Source organism: Erigeron canadensis, chromosome 7 (assembly GCF_010389155.1).
Source record: "Erigeron canadensis isolate Cc75 chromosome 7, C_canadensis_v1, whole genome shotgun sequence".
In the NCBI taxonomy this organism is placed as follows: Eukaryota; Viridiplantae; Streptophyta; class Magnoliopsida; order Asterales; family Asteraceae; genus Erigeron; species Erigeron canadensis.
The window spans coordinates 783405-803053 of record NC_057767.1 but is presented as its reverse complement, the minus strand read 5'-3'; the positions used below and the strand labels follow the sequence as shown (position 1 = coordinate 803053).

The following is a 19649-nucleotide window of genomic DNA, read 5'->3' as shown; positions in this document are numbered from 1 at the left end:
AAGTTACATATAAGTTTCAAGAAACACAAACCTAAAGCCTTATTATAAGCCGTAGTACTTCTTTACACATCCATCCACTCATCCCTCACTTTAACATACTTTTTTTTTTGTTAAATAATTGCTTTACTTTTGTCACCAATTTTATGTCATTTTCAAAAGCCTGGACATGACCTTTTCGTATCAACACCGATTGTATGAAACTTAGTCAGCATTGGCATGAACTTAATTATGCTTTTTTATGTTTGTAGTAAAGTCGTACATTCAAGAAAGCAAATTTATAGAGTACAACTTTACTCTAAAAGATGTTCGAAAATATCTAACTGTTATATTATATGATTTGTTATGACAGCTAATTATTCACATATTATTATATATATTTTTTGTATGTTAATTTGGTTTGATATTCCTGGTACTCATGACATTAAGCTTAAATAAAAAGTTCAAAAGTTAGAATTATTATACAGACTCAATCAGATATCTTTGTTTTTAAACTGTAACTGATACTTACTTCTTACGGTGGGAAAAAAATAAAAAAATCAATTCCGATGGTGAAATATATGAATACATATACATATAATTATAAAGTGAGGTTCATGTGAAAACTGTTTATTTATATTTAAAAAATAAAAAATAAAATATTAGGTGTATTATGAATAGATTTGTTCATATACATATAAACATCAAGTTATAATTTGAAGGTTTATATGTTTTTTCAATTTTAATAGTGTTCATATGAGTCTTTTTTTGTAATATTAAATATATGTATAACACATAGTGAAAAGTTATTTTAAAAACTTCAAAAATTACAGATCCTTTTTAAATCAAGCTCAATTATTGATTATTTTTTACAGGTTGATTGTTTTTTGAGCTAGTTAGGTTTAATTTTAGGCTTTACAATTATGTAGAGACATAAATTATTCGTTATACAATTATGTGGAGACATAAATTTTATGATCATATGTGCATGAATAATGTTATGAGTATATGTATACAAGTCGATTACATATATATAAGTATTTTGTAGATAAATGTTGAGATATCTAGATGGTAATCAAATGTATATAAATAATTATATGAACATTTCTAAGCAGTTATACAGTCATATGATAAAATGTATAATCAATCATATAGTAATAATTTTAATTTAAAAAAGAATCGTGAAAGTTATTAAAATTTTTTTTTAAAATTCCTATTATAACATTTCCCTATATATCTTTAAAGTTATGGATACAATACAATTATGAATAGAAGATTTAGTTCCCCTTTGTTTACAACTTAATAAACTTACTAAAAAAGTAATTAACTCATTAAGTCAATTAAAATTGTTTACTTTTAACTTAATAAATAAAAAACAAGGAAAATGATAAATCATCATAATAAATCAACCTAATAATCAACCTAACAACATGATTATGCCAAAGTGTTATCATCAAAGGAAGAAATTGAGAGAGAAAATGAGTGGAATACACTTGTTATGTAATGAAGGCTTTAAGTTGATTATTAGGTTTATTTGTTAGGTTGATCTATCATTTTCCAAAAAACCATTATATCAACTTAATACATACAAGCATGGTACCCGCTCAATGCGGCAGCAGTAGTGGAAAGGTGGTCTGCTTTACTAGGGATTTTGAGTAGTTACGTAAAGAAAAAAAAAACAAAAAAGTCTAAAGGCAAATAAGGTATTTCAAAGACAGAAATATTTAATAGGGAGAGATTTGCTTTATTAGGAAGTAGAGATATAGATATACATTATTTAATTATTCAATCACTTAATTTATTAAGTTACTTAATGGTTAAAAAAATCTAACAAACCTTAATTGTCATTTTCTTCGGAGGTTAATTTTTTTTTTTTTTTTTAAACAATTTTTTATGTTTTCGCATACTAATAATAGAGCAAATTAGCTGTCGTAATATACAAGTTACTAATTACTTGCCCATTGACACCACCCTTTCCATTCACATCGACCCCCTTTATCTCTTTATATTCCCTTTTGGGAAATATATTGCTGTACGTATGCATTTACATTTCTGCCCCCTATTAGATAGAACTAAAACCTTTTCAGTGATCAACATCATGCAAAATCCATATAGTCATTTGCCAACCATCAATAACTAGATCTATACCTGGTCGTTGACCGGGTTCGAAACAATAAAGTATATTGATAAGTATACAAAACACGATCAACTTTATCTCATAAAAAAACTTAAAAAAATAATCTAAAATTAAAATCGTCATTGGTATAGGATGACATTGTAAAATCTACAAATAGATTTAAATTTAATTGTCCTAACCAGATCCTCCTTAGTGAGTTACTCGAATTTAATGATTTTGATATATATTAAAATTGTCAATACTCGATCTCACCCGAATTTTGACTTGAAACCAACTCGCAAAATTGGGTTAGGATTGTGAAATCTCGATCTGGTAACCCGCCAACTTGATTTTTTTGGGTTGGGGCCAGGTTGACTTTTGGGTTAATAATTCAACTTGCCAACCCAAAAATATTTAAATTTAAATAATGTTTTTTTAAAGGTCGACCTACCAACTCATTTTATCCCACAACCTATTTGACTTGAAATCAACTTGTCAACCTACCAACACACATGACCCCGGATCAAACTGCCAACCCATTTACCTACCTACCTTTATTAACCCATGTGACATGAAATCAACCCACTAACCCACCTGAAATCAACATATTAATTGGATCGCTTAGGTAGATCCTTACTCAGGTCCGAGTCGAAGTTACTGTCTTAAAACTTTTATTAGCTTAAGTTGGGGTCATAAAGTTTCAATCCGCCAACCGTATGCAAATCAACCCGATTAATAGGCCTACTACAAAGTATATGATTTGTCTTAGTTTTAAACCGCTAAGTATAACCATTATACCATAGTAAGTCTCTACCTTATAGCTTTAATATTTATATTATGTATATATATATATATATAATTATTCAACTTAACCATTTATCTTTTAAACATTCCACCAGTAAATAACAATCAAAATTCAAAATGGATGATTGACAAAGCTGGTCACCATTACCTCGTTACCGCATATAGTACCGAACTAATATGTTTGTTTTGGTATAAACATGACATAAAATGGAAAAAAAAAAAAAAAAAGACAAAAAACTTGTAAAGAAAATTTTAAAATGTAAACTCAAATAATTGTTATTTCTTATGACTTTAAACTTAGATTCAAGAAAGTAACACTTTTAACATATTAACTTGACATATTAACTCCTAATTAAACTTCTATATTATTATTTATCACAATGGGATTCAAACAATTTTATTTACTTGACATGTGATCTCCTAATTAAATGATATTGTTTTTTTGTTAAAAATTTTGTAAGCCGAACTTCTTATATATTTGTTTAATTCATATTTTAAATATTGTTTAGTTTATAAATGTGTTACTTAATACGTGAGCTGACAATTAATATTAGAAGTAGTTAAATTCAAGTCCATTCTCAAATTGATATCCATTACAATAATTTTTTAAAAAGTTAACATGATTAAAGAATGTATAATAAATACATAAAAGAGTTACTATATTTAAAATATCTATGTTTGACTTTTAATTTAAAAGGTTGAGATTAATTTGAATTTTAATTTTGAGTGGTCAAGATCACATGTTAAACTTATTTTTTTCTCTTAGCTATGGTAGCCATATATATATATATAATAAATTTGAATTTAAAAGGATTTTAGAAGTTATCGTATTGGGTTTAAATTTAAGTGTGTGGACAAAATGATGATAATAAACTAACACCGTACTCGTGTTATACGACGGTGATGGTTCCACCAACGGTATGTTGGTGTCGACGACAGTTGGTGATGACGGCGATTATTAGTGGTGGTGGCGGTGCCGAATAATGTAAGTCGATGCAAAAATAACTGATGTAAAGGTAGCGAAAATGTTTTAAAAGATAATTAAAAGGATATTCGCACAATGCGACGATGATGTGGTGATGAGGCAAGTGATGATTGTGGCGGCGGCGATTAGTGATAGATGGTGATTAATTAGCGATAATTAATCTAAAAAGGTAGTTGAGATATATTGAAATAAGAGACTAATTATGTAATTTTATTCATTAAAGTAGAATGATTATCTTAATTATCAATATTTCTATACCTACTATGCTATATATATATATATATATATAGAACTTATACATTTTTGTTGAAAAGATAGAGAAAGCGTAAGGAGGTTTAAGGTATCACTAGTTTTTTGCTTCATATTTACAATGAATCCAAAATGTACGTAGTTTATACAAGGTGTTAATCATTACTAAATTAATCAGATAAAAATCAATTATTAATGGCATAAAAGTGTAATAAATTATTTTAAACGTATTTCAACGCATTCATGATACAGTAAAAAAAAAAACCTATATTAAACAAAAAGATTTTATGTTATTAATTAGCCAAAAAAAAGTTTGTGGTATATTTATATATTAAACAAATGACAATTTTTAGCTTCTCTATACTAGATGACCGTTATAAAAGCTTATTTTATATTATGACAATTTGATCAAATTCATTAAATTCTCATGTCAATAGAAAAAGGCAATTCATAAAGATACACGTACAATAATATATCTATGTATACTTGCTATCAAACGGTGTTATATTTGAAAGAAAAGAAACTTTATAAAAGTAACAACTTTATAATTTATATATTCAGGCACGCCGATTCCTAGCGTCCCTGGTATATTCAAAGCTCAGTGGTTTTTATATAAGAAAGCCAATTGCTAGCATTATCACTTTAAGCACACTCTTCGTCAAATAATATAGAAAAGTGTTCATATCATTTAAGGAAGTGTTTGGTATAATGAAATGGAAAGAGCAGAAAGCAAATGAGAAAGATTCTCTTGTTTGTTAACATTGAAAAAAAAGAATGAAAAAGGAGAATCAATTTCATTCTCCCCATTCTTTCCAAATTGTAAAGAATGAGTGAGAATGTAAAAAATATTTTGATTAACTAGCATTAATAATTTAAAACTATTATTAATTTATTATCTTTAATGAATATATCACGATACTCGCACAATGCGGCAGCGGTGGTGGTATGGTGTCGATAATTTAAAGGGTAGTAGAAATATTTTAAAATATAATGGACTAATGGTGTAAACTATTTCATTTAGGACATAATGGTTATCAAAAGTTTAGTGTATTAAGTGACTGAATTAATAGATAATATCTTTATGTATTAAGAAAAAAAATAGATTATTAACGATTATTTCTATTTATCAAGTCATAAAAAACATAAAAATTGACTTAATGTATTAAGTTTTTAATCTTTAAGTTTATTAAATAAAGAGTTAATTTCAAAAATGGTCCTTGTGGTTTTACCAAAAAATCATGTTTCATCCTTTAAACTTCAAAATGACACTGGTAGTCCTTTATACGCGGATAATAGTCACGTTTCGTCCTTTAGTCGAACGTATAAAGGACGAAACGTGACCATCATCCGTTTGATTAAAGGACGAAACGTGACCATCATCCGTTAGATTAAAGGACGAAACGTTACCATTATCCACGTATAAAGGACTGCCAGTGTCATTTTGAAGTTTAAAGGATGAAACGTGATTTTTTGGTAAAACCACAAGGACGATTTGTGAAATTAACTCTTAAATAAAAATGAAATGGTATCTAACTCTATTAAATATAGTTTAGGAACAAAATGACAATAATATTTTTTTTTCAAGTACTAGACGAGTTGTGGTGATAGGGACAACGAGTGGTGGTGATGGCAGTGACGGCGGTAGTGGCAGCGGTCGTGGCGGAGGTGATTTGTGGTAGTACTGGTGGTCGTGTGGCAGGGTTGGTGATTTATATTGTAAATTTTTTCATTCAGTGTATTAGATGTTTATACTTAATGAATTAAGTAAAGGTAAATTGGGTTAATGTCCTTATTTTATTTAATTAAGGAGTATAAATATATTTTAAAAATATAAAATCAAAACGACACGTGACTTTATATAGATTGCGCCACATACTATAAAACTCTTTCAATTCTGTTTTAATATACTGGTGATAGAATATTATATATCGTCTATGTATGTATGTATATGTGAGATATGTAGGTATTGTATGTATATATAAGTATGTATGAGATGTAGGTATGTCTTGTGTACTAATGATATCTATACTTATATATGACATGTATGTGTATTATACGTACATGTATTATATGTACATACATATAAAATGCAATATATGTATGTACGGGTATGTCTAGGAATTACATATATGTACATCGATACATACACTATATACGAAAAAAAATATTACAATTGGGTATGTCTAGGAATTACATATATATACTTACATACAATGTACATCTATACATACACTTTATAAAAAAAATATGAAAATTGTATGAATTTGTTCCAAAATTTTCACGGATTTCCCATCGATTACTCACGGAAAAAAGAAATCTGTGGGAAATTCGTGGAAATATTTCCCACGAAGTACCCACGGATTCATTTTTGAAAAAATATTTCCATGAAATTCCCACGGATTTTCCACCGTCTTATAGAATCCGTGGGTAATCCGTGGGAAATATTTACCAAGGATTACTCACGGACTATCCAAGCATTTTTTGTAAAAAAATTTCCCATGGAATTCCCACAAATTACCCATGGACACATAAAAATCCGTGGGAGATCAGTGGAAAAATTGTTCCCATGGATTTTCCACGGATGACATAAACATAATCTTGAAAAATATTTCTCACGGATTACCCACGGGTATGTTATATCCGTGTGTAATCCGTGGATAATATGTGGGAAATATTACCCACGGATTACACGCGGAAGTTATAAAATATTAATAAGAGAATGTTTCCACGACTTTGTATTCGTGGGAAATCCGTGAGAAATATTTTGGATACTTTTTTATTTCCCTTGGATTTCCTACGGATATTTGTTTGGTGGGTATTCCGTGGGAAATCCGTAGAAAAATATAAAGATAACTTGATTATATAAATTCAACTCCTTTTCGTGGGTAATCCGAGAACTTTTCCACGAATTTCCTGCCGTGGGAAAATCCGTGGGTATACACAACTTTTCTAGTAGTGTTATAAAGTCGAGTGATCACATGTTTCATAATATCATATCAGTCTCTTAAATCTTACATTTGAATATCGAGTCGCTATTATAATCTTAATACATCGTGGTCATTGTAACAGATTAGTCCAAATTGAACATAGCTATATATATATATATATATATATATATATATAACTTTGCTTTTCTAAGATATTTGATATGATATCTTGGCAGATTCTTAAAAAATATATAAATAAAAACTAGTTAGGAAAAAAGTGAGGTCAAGCTTTTTAAAGGATTAATTTCATGGGTAACCTTTAAATTAAATTTGTGAATCACATACAATATTATATGCTTAATTAAGTTACAATATGTCAATATGTGACTTTTTATAAATTACGAGTACATTACATATTCTTACGTACATATAGTATCAAAAATCGAAAAGCTACATATATTGTGTCTCAATAATTTAGATGAAACCTTGTTTTAGCAAAAGTTGTTGGATTATGCGTGTACGTACGTAATGGTACCAAAAGCATGGCCTTTTTTCTTTGAGTTGTCAAATTCAACCTTTATAGATGTACTTCAAAAAATCAAATCGATCGGTGCCATGCAAGTTTATAGAATGAGAATTGAATGGCTCTGTTTATATTTATATCATATCGAACAAATTAGATGAATCTTTTACTGTATAATTAAGTTTCATAATGATCCATTAAAATTAAAAAACCAACCGATCAGAAATATGTGTCAACAAGAATAAATCAATCCGTTGCCCAGAAGTTGTCGGAATACCGCAAATCACAAAAGGTACGTAACACATTGGCGAAAAGCCCAAAAGGACTATTTTTTTTATGTTAAAACAAATTTTAATTACCACATATATAAATCTTATAGTATCTATAATCACCCAAAGGCATCATTTTCTAATGAAAATAGCTTTAAAACTTAGGTATAATTGTTAGGAATGTGTTGTTATACCCATAAATATAAAGTTCTTTCAAAGCTAGCTTTAGCATGCGTGTGTTGTGAACAAAAACTTATATTTTTGAATTAACTTCAATTAATTCAGCAATCACCCAGAATCTAATCAATCTAAATTGATTAAACAATACAGAGAACTACACCTTCTAAACAGATGTAAATCACTCAACTATATAGATGAAACTATTATTACAATCTCGATTGTAATCTCTTTAATCTAATCAAACTTATTAGAGAAAGTGATATAGAATTATACAGACAAAAATGAGAGATTTGTTATTAACCCTAATCGGGTTATAACAATCTATTTATACAAGAAAACTTTCAACTAATGTCATAAATTACCCCTGTACTTCTCTTCTTTCCTTCTTGTACATCTTTAGTCCTCCAGAAATGCAATGTGTTGTACTCATAATTCAGCAGATGTAGTCTTGAAGTTCAAACCATAATCCATGCTTACTTGATCTTCTTATAACCTGAAAATAGGCTAATCATACAATAAGTAATAATGTTATTTGAGAATAGAATTATATTTCTCAACATCCCCCCTTAATCCTATTCTCAAATACATTTAAAAGAGTTAACTTGTTACAAAGAAACTCATGAGATTTTTTGTCTAACCCTTTTGTTAGAATGTCTGCAATATTATTTGCAGCATCTATTTTCTCAATCTTTACAACCCCTGCTAGAATCTTTTCTCTCACAAAATGGAGATCAATTTCTAAATGTTTAGTTCTTTCATGGAAAACAGGGTTGGCTGCAATTTTAATTGTAGATTTATTATCACAAAACACTGTAACAGGAAGGATATTTTTAACAAGTATATCCTCTAAAATTTTAACTATCCAAATAACTTCACATGTAACAGAAGCCATAGCTCTATATTCACCTTCAGTAGAAGATTTAGACACAGTGTTTTGTTTCTTACTTTTCCAAGACACAAGATTACCACAAAAGAAAACACAATATCCAGTAACACTTCTTCTACTAGAAATACATTTAGCCCAATCAGAATCAACAAAAGCTTCAAGAGAGAGATTAGAAGACTTACTAATAAGAATTCCTTTTCCTGGAGCAGCTTTCAAATATCTCAATACTCTTAAAGCTACTTTTAAATGAGAATCAAGAGGTTTATGCATAAATTGACTTAAACAGTGCACAGTATATGCAATGTCAGGTCTAGTATGGGTTAGGTAAATAAGTCTGCCAATTAACCGTTGATAATCAGTAATATTTTTAAGAACATGATCAGTATCAGTCTCTTCACTAGAAAGATGAACATTAGGATCAAGAAGAACAGACATAGGCTTACCAGCAAGTAGACCAAATTCAGAAATAAGATCCAAACAATACTTTCTTTGATTGAGACATACTCCAGTTTCAGTTTTAACAACTTCAATTCCCAAAAAATATTTCAATATACCTAAGTCTTTTATCATAAACTGAGTTTGCAGATATGTTTTAAACTTCTCAATCTCATCCTCATTATCACCAGTAACAATTATATCATCAACATAAACAAGTAAAGCAATAAAGTAATTTTGATCAGCTTTAGTAAATAGAGAATAATCACTTTTACTTTGAATAAAACCAGCAAAAATTAAAGCTTCAGTAAGCTTAGCATTCCATTGCCTAGGAGCTTGTTTGAGTCCATATAAAGACTTATTCAACTTGCAAACTCTTTTGTCATTAGGATCAAAAAAACCTTCAGGTAAATCCATATATACAGTTTCATTTAAATCACCATATAAGAATGCATTGTTAATATCAAGTTGATACAAGGTCCATCCTTTGTTAATAGCTAAAGAAATTAAGCATCTAATAGTAACAATTTTCACAACAGGAGAAAAAGTCTCATCAAAATCAACCCCAGCCTTTTGACTATACCCTTTAGCAACAAGTCTAGCCTTGTATCTTTCTATCTCCCCATTAGCCTTATATTTTATCTTATAGATCCATTTACAGCCTATGGACTTTCTATCTTTAGGAAGATCAGTAACCTCCCAAGTGTTATTCCTATACAAAGCCTCCATTTCATTATTCATAGCATCTAACCAATGTTTTTCTTTACTAGCTTGCATAAAAGAATGTGGTTCAGTACTTTTATTAAGCTCAGTAACAAAAGATAAGCAGTAGGCAGACAAAGCAGAATAGTTAACATAGTTTTCTAAACCATATTTGTTACTACTATAAACCACATAATCATTATATTTACTGGAAGGAAAAACAGATGATCTTTCAGACCTTTTTAAAGGCTGATCAGTAACATTTGAGGGTATATTTTCATTTAAAGATTGATTCTCAACAAGAACTTCTTCATTGACTTGATCATCAAGATGATCAATACCCTCAGATTCATTATTATTCAAGTCATGAGTTGCTGCACCATCATCACTGGTAGAACTAGAAGTACTGCCTAAGTGAGAGGTGCTGCCATCACTATTACTACTGCTATCTCTCTCTTCATCAATGGGAGATGAAGGGCACTCATGAGAATCAAAAAAATTCATCTGATCTTCAAGACTTACCATAAGAGGATCAGAAGTTTTAGTATGATGTTTATCTTTTAATGGAAAAATGTGTTCAAAAAATTTGACATCTCTGGCAAAGAAAATGTTATTTTCTTCAATAGAAAGTAATTTATAACCTTTTTTTACATTAGAATAACCTAAAAGAATACATTTAGTAGATCTTTTAGCAAATTTATCAAAGACATTTAAATTTTTTGAAAAACATAAGCACCCAAAGGATCTTAAGTGAGAGAGATTAGGTTTTTTGTTAAACATCATTTCATAAGGTGACTTTCCATTAAGAACAGAAGAAGGCAATCTGTTAATCAAATAACAAGCAGTTAGTACACATTCAGTCCACAGATTAAGAGGAAGACCCCCTTGAAATAACAGAGACCTAGCCACATTTAATAGATGTCTATGTTTCCTTTCTACTACCCCATTTTGTTGTGGTGTATAAACATTTGAAGTTTGATGAATAATCCCATTTGTTTCAACAAATGTACTAAACTTAGAATTCAAAAATTCAGTTCCATTATCACTTCTCAAAGTTTTAATGGTAGTTTTGAAATGATTCTTAATCAAATTAAAGAACATAATTACATTTTCTAAAACTTCATCCTTAGATTTTAACAAGTATACCCACACTGCCCTTGTAAAATCATCAACAATAGTTAAAAAATATCTAAAACCACCTCTCCCAGTAACTTTATATGGACCCCATACATCTAAATGTATAAGTTGACCTAAAAATTCAGATTTATGATTGCTTATAGGAAAAGAATCTCTAGTTTGTTTAGCATATAAACAAGTTTCACAATTCAGATTGTTGTCTGTTCTAAAATGTAAATCAGTTTGAAGTTTATTTAACACATTTTCAGCAGGATGACCTAACCTACTATGCCAAACAGTTTTAGACACATTGCAAGTAATTAACCTATCAATACCTTGCAAATTCTCAACAATGTAATACAGACCACCAATTTGTTTACCAGTTCCTAGAATTTTCATTGTATTCAAATCCTGGGTCATCACATAACAAAAATTATCATCAAAAGCAATTAGATACTTACTATGTTTAGCAACTTTATGAACAGACAGTAAACTAACACAGTATTCTGGAACAATTAGGACATCATACAAAGTCAAATAACTTGTTAACTGTAAATTACCAATCTTCTGAACATAAGCATAAGTACCATTAGGGTGACCAACTTTAATTTTTAATGCGAAACATCAATTATATCAACCATGTTTTTGTCAGAAAAAGTAATATGATGATTTCCTCCAGAATCATTAATCCATCCTTTCTTAGAATAAATAGGTCTAAAATTTGTATTTGAACAAAAAAATTTCTTAAAATTGTTGTGAAAAATTTTACTAGAATTAAACAACACACCTGCCATATTGGCATTAACACCTTGAGTAGAATCTGGATTATCTTTTAACAAATTGATTATTCTAGCTAGCTGCTCATCAGAAAGATTAGTAGAAGAACTTGCAGAATTTGAAGTAGAAGCATTATTAGCAAACTTCTTTTGACCTCTTTGAGAATTAAACTTTTTCTTTCCAAAATTAGGAGGATAACCTATTATCTTAAAACATTTATCCATTGTGTGACCATTAAAACCACAGTTCTCACACACAACAGAAGAACCTCTATAAGAGTTTTGAGAATTATTGATTCTATTTTTTGAAAAATTATTCACAGAAGGAAAAGAATTACCAGAACCAACTTTAGACATAAATGCAGAAGAATTAGACTTTTGAGAACCAGAATTAGAAGTTAAACCTCTATGTGACTCATCTCTAGACAAAATAGAATAAGCAGTTTTAAGATCAGGTATTGGTTCTTTAGTTAAAATTGTACTTCTTACATTCATATACATATCATCAAGACCCATTAAAAACTGCATCAGTTTCATCAATTGAGTATGTTTAACAAAATCAGAAGCAACATGACAAGTACATCTAGGTAACTGAACTAAAGCATCAAACTGTTTCCAAAGAGCATTCAACTTATGATAATAATCAGACAATGGCATACCATTTTGACATAAAGAATTGATTTTATGATGCAAGTTAAAAATCACAGAACCATCAACTTTGTCATAGGTTTCTTTTAATTCTTTCCAAACAAGACTAGCTTTTCTACTAAAAATTTGTCCTAAATACAGTTCTTCATTAATAGAATTCAAAATCCAAGACAAAACAACAGCATTACATCTATCCCACTGTTTACCTAGCACCTCATCAGTATTAGATCTTCTACAAGTACCATCAACAAATCCAATTTTATTTTTTGCTTCTAAAGCCAAAATCATAGCACAACTCCAGATTTGATAATTTTCAGTACCTTTAAGTTTTATTGACACAATAGAGAGAGTAGAAGAATCATTAGGATGCAAATGTAAAGGACTACTCAAGTCTAATTTACTTATTTTAGTAATATTACCATCACTCATTTCAGATTCCTCATATTCATATTCAAAATTAGGATTCACATTATCATCATCCATTGTAAGCAAATAAAAAACACACAACAATTAATCAATAATAACCAGAAGCAACACTTAGACTCAATTAATAAGAACAGACAATTTAAACAGCAAGAAAAGTAAAAAATATATATATATATATATATATTTGAAAATAAAACTTATTCTCCCAGAGGTGTCAGGGACAGGATTCCTGGCCTTTCAAAAGGTAGGTCAAGTTTAACACCAATGTTTTGAATGAGAATAAGATGAAAAACCAGTTTCTTACAAACAACAAATAAAAAGAGATAAGGAAGAGAAGACAAACAGTGCTATCGGATGAATAAAGTGACAATTCTATTATTCGATCGATTCACTTAGTCGATGAATAACAGAATCAAGAAGAAGCCGGAGAATTAAATCGATTTTCTTTGAACAGAAGAACTCCAAACCCTAATTCGAAAAAATTAGGGTTTTCAGCGATAATCGGATCTGGAAATTATAACGGTGATCAAAGGATCATACGCCGTTAATAATATCAGTTTTAAGAACAAAAAACCCCAAATAATAAAGAAACCCTAATCGGAGATCCAGAATCCAAAAAATTATTATTTATCAAAATTATTTTGATTAATCTCCTAAACCTGGCTCTGATACCATGAACAAAAACTTATATTTCTGAATTAACTTCAATTAATTCAGCAATCACCCAGAATCTAATCAATCTAAATTGATTAAACAATACAGAGAACTACACCTTCTAAACAGATGTAAATCACTCAACTATATAGATGAAACTATTATTACAATCTCGATTGTAATCTCTTTAATCTAATCAAACTTATTAGAGAAAGTGATATAGAATTATACAGACAAAAATGAGAGATTTGTTATTAACCCTAATCGGGTTATAACAATCTATTTATACAAGGAAACTTTCAACTAATGTCATAAATTACCCCTGTACTTCTCTTCTTTCCTTCTTGTACATCTTTAGTCCTCCAGAAATGCAATGTGTTGTACTCATAATTCAGCAGATGTAGTCTTGAAGTTCAAACCATAATCCATGCTTACTTGATCTTTTTATAACCTGAAAATAGGCTAATCATACAATAAGTAATAATGTTATTTGAGAATAGAATTATATTTCTCAACATGTTGTTATACACATTGGCCTAAAGCTCAACTTTTTGTCTCACGGCTAAAATTTGTATTTAAAGATATCAAATTTCAAATTCCAGCTGTATATTAAAAATAATTTTATATTATGCTCTAAAAAGATGGAGAAACACCTCACAATTATAAGTTTTACGTAATTTTTTGTTTAAAAGTGTTAATTACTCGCAGCAGAGGGCCTAGCATACGTTGTCTTAATTACCCGGTTTGCGTTAGAGAGACCTTTCACCTCCAATACCTAGTTAGTAGGAGGAGAAATCCTCAACTAAACCGTCCGAAGGCAAGACGTACAATTGGAATAAAACCATGCTGTAGAACTCAAACTTGCTTTACTGAAAAACTTTTTTTGGTGAAATTCCTTGAAATGTCTTTTCCATGTATCGAACACAAGACCTCCAGCATATATAAAATTGGTGCTCTAACCACTGATTTATATATTGATCTTTAAACTTCGAGTCAGTAATTACTGTTTCAATTAATCGTTATTTTCGTAAATTAACCTTAGCTTCATGAGTAATTATACTATTATCTTTAAACCATTATTATTAACTAATATCTCTAAACATTGTACTTATCATTAATTTACTTTTATTGACCAACTAATTGATGTATTTTTGGTTTTACCCGTAAGTATTGGGTTCAACTTCCTAACAAATCTGTAAGATTTTCTTTAAAAAAATCTACTCATCTTCTGAGTTCTAATGATAGTGAAATGTACGTTACAAATTTTAATATCCCATAGTATTGTCTTCATAAAGATTTTTAGAACAAGCTAGGATGCTGCTCTTCATAAAAGTTCAACTCAAGTAATTCAAATTTTCTTTTGACAATCAATAACATTCCAGAAATGATTGTTTATTGACTTTGAAATGTCGCGACGCCGACTACCGCTTTTAAGTACTTTATAACACTAATAAAGTGTTGCATCTTGACAACACTACAAAGTTGTTTTCGTCACGATATTTTGGAAGTGTTTTTATTTGCATTTTAGACGTAATTATTTTAACTTTTTAGAATCTATAGAGTAGTACTAGAATAAGTATAAGTATCCACAACAAAGGAATTGATGGTATCAATATTCAGTAGTTTAGTTATAATTGTAAAACAGGACCCTCCCATATCTTCATGACTGTATCGTGCTTAGCCGGAGATTGCAACCCATAGACAGACCTACTATATAATTAGGAGTAGCCCAGGTTACGAATTCATTAAATTGATGTAGTTTATTTATTTTTTGAAATATGATTTTGTTGTGACAATAAAGTAATGTGTGATACTGATCAATGTAGTAAAGTTTAAACTTTTAAGAGATTTTGCTAATAAAACTTATAGAGACGTATTGTGCAACGAGAAATAGAAACTCTCAAAATGACAAAAACCTTAATTTATAACAGCTAAAATAGCCACACCAAAAAATCTTAAAAAGTGTTTAAAACTGTAGCCATCTGGTCATTAACATTTTTTAACGCCAATAATATACAAGACTATTAATGATTTAAAAAAATTGTGTTACGGTTAACTTTGAATCTTGCTTATGCCCTTGTCGCAACAGATTAGGTGGTGTCAACAATTTGGTTACCCGTTAAAAACGTTGACACCAAATTTTGACCTTTGCGTCATTAGCCGTCTCATTGACTCAAACTCATTTTAGGTTTGTATGCTTAATGACTAAGGAATCAACATGTATAAACCCCTACGATTTCCTCCAACATAAAGTTCCAAAGGCGGGACCAATGTTAAGTTCTATAACGTTATTAAAGGTTGAAACTTGTCTCATAAAAATTCTTTATAACTTTCCCCTTACCAAATTTAAAATATAATATTCTGATGACTAACAATAAAAGAACATGATGATTAGTTGATTACTGTCCAAATTTTTAATCATTTAGTGCCTAAATATCAGATTAAAGTTATAATTGTCTAAACACAATATGTTAACTAAATTATTAAGGACACACTATGTAAAAGGAATGTAATGACCATTTTGGAGTGATTATTGATTATGTTATTGTCTTCATTTCATATCTCATAGACCACTTTTTAATTCCACTAACCAACCCCCGAAGATCTTGAACATCACGTTTATCCTTTTTCTTTCTTTCTTTCTTTTTTTTTTCTTCCTTTTTTTTAACAGTAAATTGGGGGCTCAAACCGTTCAATGATATTGCCTTTCAAATACTTAAACTTCAATTTCATGAAAACCGTTTCTAAGAAAATAATTAAATACAAAAAAGATTAAGTAAGTATTTTATTTTTCTCAATAGAAACTTGAGTATTAGTTATTCCAACTTTGATATTTTTTTTTTTTTTGGAACGACTGAGATTTTATTAATACTATACTTCGGCAAGACGCCAAAACGAAGAAAAACAAAAGGCGTAAATGCAATTATAAAAAAAAAGACGGACTCAATGACCACATTGGCCAAGATATAATAGCTTTCTTATCCCTACACACGTTTTCTCACTAGCCCGATGAAAGACTTGATTCTTATGCTTTCAAAGTGACCACTACCAAACGAAAACATTAATCATTATACTTTATAGTCGGAGTAAAATTAATAGCCGTTAAAAAAATATAAACATTAATCATTATATTTTAAAATAAATACCTAAACAACTATATATGCAGCAAAAGTTGAGTAAAATATTCAAAACTTTATAAGTACACAGACAACTGTATTAGCAATGTATGATATGGTCGAAACCAACTAAACCGTTTAAACCAAAGTATATAATTGATACATTTTATATAATTGATACATTTTATACATCACATATATCTTTACTTTGACTCAAACATGTTTCGATTCGTTAATTTCCACCTAAAGTGTTGATTTATTATGTCATACTATTAAAATGTATGAGAAGAGATACAAATGAGAATATATCAAGTGTAAACCCTTTGAAGAATTATTAGCTAGCTAATTACACTCTACACCTTCATTTAGTTTTGACGTCTCAAATCATTATAGAACCTCATAATAAACTTCTCAGCAGCCTCATCCACTTTATAACCATCTCCTTCACCATTACTTAATGGAAATGGCGAATCCGTTATCCTCAACTGCTTAACCGTCGGACTCTTCCCAAATTTCGGGAGAGCCGGTGATGCATTGGTACTTGTTAGCATCTCTAATGCCTTTATTACAGAAGCATTATTGATAATCATATCATCATGATGATTCATATCAATATTTGTGGTGTACTCGCCATGGTCATTTTTCTTTTTGTGTTGTTTGTTTGGGGAAAAAAGAGAAAGTGGGTATTGAGGAGTGGTGGTGCAACTAAACTCGTATTCGTCGGATGATGGTGTGGGGGAGGAGAGGCAGTGTGGGTGATGGTGGAAGGAATTGGCAGCCCAGTTGTGGTGGTGGTGAAAAAGAAGGTTGTTAAAGGCTTTTCCGACGATTTTGCCACGTTTCATGATCATCATGTTAAGATCAACAAAGACTTTAGTTTTGGAAATGCCTTTTTTTAACATGAAGAACATGACATGCATCAAGCTTCTTATTTTTTTGGAGATTACTTTTAAGTTTTGTTCCATCTCTCTAAGGATTTGCTTAGTTTTAGAGAGGGAATTGAAGGAAAGGTGTATGATGTTTTGTGGTTAAGGGAGGAAGGAGGCAGGGGAGTATTTATAGGGAAAATGAAGGTCGGCTATCTTAGTTTTATATTAGCTTAAAGGGTTTGATATTTGGCCAAGCTAAGATTTGATATTAAGAGGGTCGGTTGTTCGATTAAGATGAGCCTACTACATTACGGGTTTGTGTCAATTGTAAAATGTTAAACACCCTACTATAGCTTCACCTCTGATTTGATTGATTAGGTTTACATCCATTATGTTTGTAAGATATGAATTTCTTAACCATTTGTAACGGTCAAGATTTAAAACTAAGGTCAAAAGATTTAAAGATATGTTTTAAATCTTGACCCTTAATTTTAATCCAATGGTCAAGATTTTTCCAAATTGACTACTCAAATTGAGATAACTTTAAGGAATCCCCTCCCTTTGTAACGTGTTTTAGATAAAAATATTATGCATGCAGTTTAACCGAATATAATCTTAACCTTCAGCCAATTAGTTTAATTACAAGAGATCTCAGATTTAAAATCCGTCCTTAGTTTATTTGAGGGTGGTTAAGAAAATGTCTAGAATCGGCCACATGAAAATTTGAGTAGACCGCTACAATGAGTAAAAATGGCTCGTCTTTCAGGGTAATCCTTAATCAAAGAAAAGCGTTTTGAAAAAAAATAATAATAAAAAAAATTAAAGTATTCTAGAATATAATCTTGATTTTACTACTTACTAGTACTACAAATCAATAGCGGGGAGGCTATATATCATTACCAAATATGTGTTTCTACTTTCTACGCAACGTATCCAAAATCACGTTTGTTTGTAGGAGAAAATCAGCAGACTACAGTTGATGGTATGATTTCTAAAGACCAAATCCACAAAAACACCAAATTTACCGTACTAACATCGGTTTTAGATTTAGAACTATACAGTTGACCTTAAAAGTCAAATCTGAAGAGGCAAATTTGACTAGACTGCTACAATAAATCAGCTCGTCTTTTTGGGTAATCCTGAAAAACCTTTTGAAAAATAAAATAGAACTAATAATATTCTAAAATACATTCTTGATCATACTAATTAGAGGGAGTAATATATAACAAACATCACTTGTTTGCAAATCAATAGCGGAGATGCTATATATAATTACTAAGTTTGTGTTTCTACACAATGTATTCAATTACGAAATCATGTTGTTTGTAGCAGAAAACAAACGGGCTACAGTTGATGGATTGATATCTAAAGAGCAAATCCACAAAAACACCAAATTTACCATACTAAAAGGATGTTTGATTACTAACATAAGGTTTTAGAACAATTATAGAGTTGACCTTAAAAGTCAAATCTGCAAGCATACTCACTAGCTTAAACTAATTGCCACTAAAAGGCCGCTTTGCCTACTTCAAAAGCTGCGAGTCAATGTCAGGATGGAGCGCCTTTTTAAAATTGCAAGTAATGAATTCACCATACAAGTTAACTGTGACAGAAGCGTCCCAATAAATGAACCCATCTATAACTGCCCGAGAACTTCTAAAATCAATCGACTTATGAGGAAGATTGGTGCTTAAAGGACTTCTCCAAGACCCTGAACTTAATGTAAAAACCTCAACTTGATGACAACTTGTATATTCTAAATCCATCCAATAAGAAATATCATTAATCATCACTAACTTAGGGTCAAGAGTGTGAGGACAAACGCCAAAACCAACATGAGTCATATACGGGCTAACTTTACGGAAAGTAACAGGAACAGATTTTTTTATCGAAGGATTCCAAATAACAGCCGTTTTATTGTCGTAAATGCAGAACAAACAATGAGAGCTCAGAGCTATCGGCTAATTGTGATTTGAGACTATATCTGGTAAC

The 19649-nt window shown here is 30.0% G+C and overlaps 1 protein-coding gene across 1 annotated transcript; it reads right to left on the bottom strand.

The window, feature by feature from the left end:
• Positions 1 to 17153: 17153 nt before the first annotated feature.
• Positions 17154 to 17642, bottom strand: LOC122607086. Its single transcript, XM_043780005.1, has one exon. The coding sequence runs from the start codon at positions 17640 to 17642 to the stop codon at positions 17154 to 17156; it is 489 nt and encodes a 162-aa protein (XP_043635940.1).
• Between the last annotated feature and the right edge of the window lie 2007 nt (positions 17643 to 19649).